The sequence below is a fragment of the Myotis davidii genome, unplaced genomic scaffold (assembly GCF_000327345.1).
Source record: "Myotis davidii unplaced genomic scaffold, ASM32734v1 scaffold8, whole genome shotgun sequence".
NCBI classification, from domain to species: Eukaryota; Metazoa; Chordata; class Mammalia; order Chiroptera; family Vespertilionidae; genus Myotis; species Myotis davidii.
This window is the reverse complement of record NW_006299520.1, coordinates 2,612,744-2,619,714: the sequence shown is the minus strand read 5'-3', so window position 1 is coordinate 2,619,714 and position 6,971 is coordinate 2,612,744. Positions and strand designations below refer to the sequence as shown.

The following is a 6,971-nucleotide window of genomic DNA, read 5'->3' as shown; positions in this document are numbered from 1 at the left end:
TACCCCCCCACCACCACCACCACCTTTTTTCCTGCCACTGTGATTAAGTACATGAGGTGCTACTTTGTGGAAGCTTTTGTTCTATTGTCAGAGTGTAGAGAAGAAAGCCAGAGAAAGACTGGCTGAAGCATTTTCTTTCTTCGTCTCACATTATGTTCTTAAAGCATCATCTCTTGGGTATCAAAGTATCTCAAAGAGAGAAAGAAAAGAAGTAAGAGAAACGAAACCACACATTATCACTAACTTACTTGCTCTGAGCCAGGCCCCAAGATGAGGTGGAGGCAGCTTGAGCCCATAGGATGTGTTAAACTGGCCATTTTCATTTTATTTCATACCCCTAAACCCCCCAATTTTTCCACAATCAATATTTAATAGAAACCACTACTTTTTAATTTAGACATATTTGAACACTTCATTACAGTTTCTCTGATTTTTTTTTCCGTATACCTTACTTTTAGGAACATTAAAAAATGCACCCAGTTAAACAGCCAGTTTCTTACATTGCTATATTCTTAACAGGAAATGGAAAAGTCCTCTCTTTTAAATTGAGAGCAGCTTGTAATTTGCAGCTGACATTTAACGGTGCCTTTGAATGGAGGAGGACTCGGATGCATTGTAGTTCAGAACCCCCTAAGATCAGAAAAGTAAAAAAAAAAACAAAAAAAAGGGCAGAAATATGTCTTTAATATCCCTATCATTGATTGTTTTGTAATATCATCATGGAATCATTTTTCTTACTTGTGAGCCCTGTTTCAGAATTTTGTCTGAATTCAGGTCTGCCCACTCATGCCGTAAGAAGTAACATCATTTCACAGGGGCAGGGCACATATAAAATCCCCCTTGAATAGTATTGAAAAATGCATTCACCAAGTTCAAAAGCATCCCTTAAAGGCTGTCTCCAGTACTGAGGACAGTTCTCCATGCCAGGTGAAGGCCCATCGCTTTGGTGGGATCAGACGGCCACAAGCCCTGTGTGAGCTGGAGAATGGAAGGGTTTTGGTGGTGCTGTTCTCAACAGAGAGCCTCTGTCCTTTTCTCTCTCCCGCTCCTGCTCAGGCGACTCCTACAGCAGCAGCCCAGCCAGCACACCCATGGGGAGCATTGAGTCCCTCTCCTCTCACTCCTCCGAACAAAACAGCACGACAAAGTCCACCTCCTGCCAGCCCAGGGAGAAGTCCGGAGGGATTCCCTGGATTGCATCCCCGTCACCGTCCAATGGACAGAAGAGTCTTGGTCTCTGGACAACTAGTCCTGAATCCAGTTCTAGAGAAGATGCAACCAAAACGGATGCAGAATCAGATTGCCAGAGCGTGGCCTCCGTCACCAGCCCAGGGGACGTTTCCCCACGCATAGACCTGGCCAAGAAAGGGTCTCATGGGACTTCAGGACAGAAACGAGCCTCAGCTACCTTCCTCAGGTCCCTCGCTGCCACTGAAGGTGAGCCGGAGTGGAGCTTACGCAAGATGTCATTATCTCCCTGCCACTTGCCGGATTGTTCCGCGTGATTAATCAAGGGAGAAGCTAATGGGGCAGAAATGAATGATGCTTATCTAGTTTGTTCCTGAGCTGGGATTTTTCAGACTCCTCTGCACTGAGACTTTTCCCCTGGCTCTCTCTATCTCCGTGAGGTGATGTCTTTGTAATTGCTGTCGATTCTGATCTCCCTGGGTGATGGGCAGCCGTGCTGAGGAACATTCTGTACCGTCTCATTTGGGCTCAAAGAAGAATGCTTCCTTTTGTTACACGCATGGGCTGTGTTATTGCTATTATTTTGTCTAATAACACCTTGCCTGTTTTTCTTTTGGGTTTTCTTTTCTAGGAAACAAGAGCTATAGCGGTTCCACTCAAAGCTTAACTTCCATAGGTTCTAAAGAGACACCTAAAGCCCCACCAAACCCAGACCTGCCTCCAAAAATGTGCAGGAGGTTAAGGCTAGACACTGCCTCCAGCAATGGCTACCAGCGACCAGGCTCCATGTAAGTGAGAGTGAGTTTGCTGGGTCTGTCAGGGGGTGCATGGGGCTGAGGGAGCCCTTGGCGCTTCTACCACTGAATGCCTCATCTGGGGAGTGGATGTAGCCAAATCCTGCTCTCTTCTAAATGTGATGTGGAAGCTACAGTAGCCTTAGGATATATCTAAACTACTCATGGGCAGGCACATCAAGTACTTTCCTTAGACGCAGGACTATGGCTTAATTTAAGGACATGAAAATCTATATCATAAAAGCCTAAGCGACCATTATGGCGGAACAACCAGAACGACCGGTTGCTATGATGCACATTGACCACCAGGGGCAGACGCTCAATGTAGGAGCTGCCGCCTGGTGGTCTGTGCACTCCTGTAAGGGGAGTTCTGCTCAGCCAGAAGCTGGGCTCATGGCAGCACTAAGGAAAGAGCAGTGAGCCAAGTGGTAAGGAGCAGCGAGCAGGTGGGTGGTAAGACGTGAGGGGTCCCAGACTGCAAGAGGGCACAGGCCTGGCTGAGGGACCCAGCCCCCCCCCCCCCCCCCCGCCAGTGCATGAATATAGTGCACCAGACCTCTAATAGATGTATAATAGAGTAGCTATGGGCTCCGAAGCTAGAAACTTTCCTATAAAAGCTGAATATCAACTTGTCAGCTGAGGAGACTGTGGTGCCAGGCCCAGATGATAGTCCCGCCTAACCTTTCTGTTAGAAATAAACTGCTTCCTGGCTGTGAAGGTTGGCTTTCTCTCCTCCTGGTCATATGTCTCCTGTCTGAGAACTCACTGATTTAAACAAGCTCTTAGACAACAAGGAACGTTGATAGGCAAAAGAAGTCAGTCCTTCTAATCAAAAGAAACGACCCAGAAGTGTAGACTGAGAAGGTAAGGTACACAGATGTGAGCAGAAAGGGGGTCAAAGAGGAGAAAATGGGAACCTGCATAAACAACTAAACAAAATCCAGAGAGGCTTTTGCTGAGCCTTTCCAAGTGCTGTATTGGCTATCACTAGGGCCCCCTGACACATGTTATCGTCCACTGTATCCAGTGGGTTGTATAAACCATTTTAGAGATGATGGGAATTGATACTCAGAAAATTTAAGGATTTTACAATATTGTATATCGAGTTACTTCAATTAAAAATACTACTAAAATTTTAAAAAGTGAATTTAAGGAACCAATCCACATACCCTCAGCTAGTAAGTGTAGAGCTGGGATCCTAACCCAGGGTTCCTGGCTTGAATCTGTGCTCTACATACTATACTATGCCCATGTTCAATATCGTGGTATTCCTGACACTTAAATTTTCCCTCAAAAGTCCAGTAAGACATTTTACTGAGATTGTTTCCATACAAAGTGTCTTAAATTCATTTGTTCCTCCCTTTCTCTGACACAACCCTTTTGGTTTCAGAGTGTGTTTAACACATATCTCTCTGGGTCAGACATTTAACTGCCATGATATAGACAAGTATATTGGTAAATCTATCTGCTCCCCAGTGTGTGTGGTTTTAGCCACTAAGGAAATTAAATTTTAAGCCAATATGTCAAGGGAGGTGGGAAAATAAACTCCGTCTCCTTTCTGAGGGGAAAGAGAAGAGCTTCTGTTTTGTTATTTTACTGATAGTAAAAGATGAGATTGATGAGAGAGCGTACATTCTGTGTCAGGTTCTGAGAGAATTTTTCAGAGAAATAAAATAGATTTTAAAAATCTAGAATACCAAGGAATTTGATATCTCTTCTGGTATAGCTAGAAACATTTCTAATTACCGAAGGTGGCTTAGTTTTCATTTTTTTCACCCTCTACCTAATTTTATCACCTCTTTACAGACCATGCCCCTCCTCCCCCAAGATTTGCAACAAGATTTGATTCCACAAATTTATTTATTGGCCATATTTTCAGTTATCTCTTCCTATATTATGGTAACTGTGTTCAAATATTAAAGGATACATGAAGTAGTTTTGTCTTATCCATCAGAATGAACAATTCTTTTGTCATGTAGATTTGATTTTTCTCTGTGGCTTTACAGCAGTCTATACTATTGTTGCCTGGAGCAAAGTAGGGAGAAAATGTTCCTTTTTACTGCTCCCACTTTTCTGAGGTAGAAAAAATGAGGACAGCAAGATCCCCAGAAAGGGTACCTTTAGGTTTATTACAATTTGATACTCCATGAGCTGGAGATCAGAGCTGAAACTTTCTCCCACATTAAACCTTAAAACAATGAAAAGTCAGGTCAAATTTTAGGGACAGTTCTTAAGTAATCGCTTTTGTTTTGATTAAGTGATAACTCTGAATTTCATTTTGAGCTGAATGATTTTCTAGTTGATTTAATGAAACTTGCATTGTCAAATTATTTTTCAGTGTGGCAGCGAAAGCCCAACTGTTTGAAAATGTTGGTTCAGTTAAGCCAGTTTCTTCTGGGCGGTAAGTCTTCAAAACAAAGTAAAAATAAATAAATAAAATAGTGGTGAGGTTGTTGCCTTGTGTGGACATGGTGGGTCATCTTTGACAGCTCTGCCCCCAATTCTGCAGATGGTCAAGTTCACATTCACTGCCTCTTCATGTGGAAGAGGTCATGTCTGAGAACAGCACTTAGTGTCTTAGACTGAGAAGGTGATGCTTCATCTGCTAAAATCTTCATAAAGGAAGAGTTCTAAAAAAACAGGTCTTCCAGAAGACACATGTTGCTTTAACCCTTTGCACACCAGAGACTCCTTTGGTAACAGTTAGTGGAAATTTTTCAAAAATATATACCTGACTTCGAAATTATAGAACTTGTCCTAGAAGCTGTTTTATTGTTGTTGTTGTTATTGTTTCCAAAGCCTAGAAAGGCCCTCACATATTAGTGCTTTAAAATCCCCAGAGTTGGTATCTTTCAAGGATGTTGGTCGGTGCATTGCATTCATATGGCAGATTGCAGACTGTTTGCATGGATCTTACCTCTGCTTAGCATCTTTAACTTCTTCCTTCTTTATCAAGGCATGGTGAAGACTAGGCATGTGCCTGTCAGAGCCAATGTCATTTATCTCTAAAACTGTCATGGTTTGTAGGCCCTAGTGGGAGATATTTAACCTTGCTACTTGTCTCTGCAGCTACATGGCTGAATTGCTCCACTAGATGGAGCCCTTTTATTAGGAAGCTCTAAACAGATAACTCAAGTCCTGTAATCAGAGATGATCCCACAGAGCTTTAAAACAGCAAGCTATGGAAGTAAATCAGAATGCTGTCGTATCATAAAGATATCCTCAAATGTTCAACAATCAGTCTGTGCATTTTTAATATGCTTTTACATTCTAAATACTGCTATAAATCAACTTCTGATGACGGTCAACAATCACGGTCTCTGTCAACAGCATGTGGACCATGTAACTTTTCACCAAGAGACAGGGAGCAAGGAACACAGTGGACTTCACATTCAATTCTTGGTCCCACCACTCCCTACGTGTATAACCTTGGAGTTACAGAAGAAATCAGAGAAAAAGATTTTGATCGGTGCCTTAAAAATATAAGTCCAGTGTAAAGGTTGGTATTTGAAAAAAGGGATTTACTTATAAAAAATGTATATAAGTAGTATGCAAAAAGTAAACAGTGTAAAGAACCCCCATATTCTGATCCTCTATTCTTTCACAATTACCAACACATTGACTACTTTTGTTTCCTCTATATCAGTGGTTCTCAACCTTCCTAATGCTGCAACCCTTTAATACAGTTTCTCACGTTGTGGTGACCCCCAATTTCATTGTTACAAATTGAACGTAATTAAAGCATAGTGATTAATCACAAAAACAATATGTCATTATATATGTGTTTTCCGACGGTCTTAGGCAACCCCTGGGAAAGGGTCATTTGACCCCCGAAGAGGTCGCGACCCACAGGTTGAGAACCGCTGTTCTAATGCATGATCCTGAGCAACAGAAAAGTAACATCTCTGGAGCCCCCACAGGCGCGTTGGGAGTCATTGAGCAAAGGGGTGATCTAATCAGTGATACACCCCACAGATCATTCCAAGTGGATTTTCTAGGAGTTGCGAAGAGGAAAGTACAGTCAACCACGTAGGATGGAATTGGTCAGATTTAAAGGTCTTACATCGAGCAGTAACAAAAGCATGAAAAGCAATAAGGAGAACTTTATGGATAGGATCAGGATTTGGCAACTGCTTTGATACTGGGAATGAAGAATCCAAGTCTTTGAGACTGAGTGTCAGAAACAATGGCCGTTTAGTTTCTGGTCTCAGCCTGTGTGGTTACATGGAAGAGAGGAAAATTCTGGCCATAATGTTTGAGGAGCCTGAGGAACATTGAGAAGCTGGTAGACGGTGTGGAGTTTGCCATTTGAGAGACTTCTCAGTTTCTCTGTGTAGATGAAGGTGGGGCTTGCTGAGTGTACAGGAAAAATGCCTGAGCAGTGATTGGTCTTTGGGGAATGGTTTCGTTTAAAGGTCTAGCAAAGAGCAATGTGAAGGAATGATCAGAAGGAACAGGTATCATCAACATGGTACAAGCTGCAAAAAGTCAAGGAGACCATTGGAAGAGGACACTGGTTTTCACCCCTCAGACATATCTTTCTTCTTGGGATTTTAAAAAAATATTATCTGTGTGCATGTCCACTTCCTTCAGCAGTGAAATTCTCAGCAACCAGAAAGTGTGAGGGAGTGCATGTGTGTGTGTGTGTTTATCATTGTTAAGTGACTCTCCAGAAAACACCGTATCAGTGTCTTTTTGGTGACTTTTTTATTTTGCTTATAGTTAAGTAAGCATTGACCCTATCAAACGTTTGTAAATCTGCCCGTCAGCATTAGGCAGCATTTGGCATTGGACTGGGACTTGTGATCAGGTCACCTTCCACAGGAAGAGGGAAGAAATGGCTTTCAGGACAGTAGATGTTATTATTTTACTCTGCCATGCACGAGGAAGCAGGGATTTCAGAATCCTTTGCAAAGGATGTTAGACGCTTCTGAAGAGAGACTTGATAGCTGACAGTGTAATTTCGCATCCTCTTCAGTGCACCGAGGC

The 6,971-nt window shown here is 42.5% G+C and overlaps 1 protein-coding gene across 1 annotated transcript in view; it reads left to right on the top strand.

The window, feature by feature from the left end:
- ARHGAP42 (Rho GTPase activating protein 42) overlaps positions 1 to 6,971 on the top strand; it is a 208,959-nt gene that overhangs the window by 195,041 nt on the left and 6,947 nt on the right. Inside the window, exons 19-21 of the mRNA XM_006775261.2 lie at positions 1,057 to 1,437; positions 1,820 to 1,976; positions 4,321 to 4,383. Coding sequence (XP_006775324.1) covers positions 1,057 to 1,437; positions 1,820 to 1,976; positions 4,321 to 4,383 — 601 coding nt within the window. The remainder of the gene's footprint in view (positions 1 to 1,056; positions 1,438 to 1,819; positions 1,977 to 4,320; positions 4,384 to 6,971) is intronic.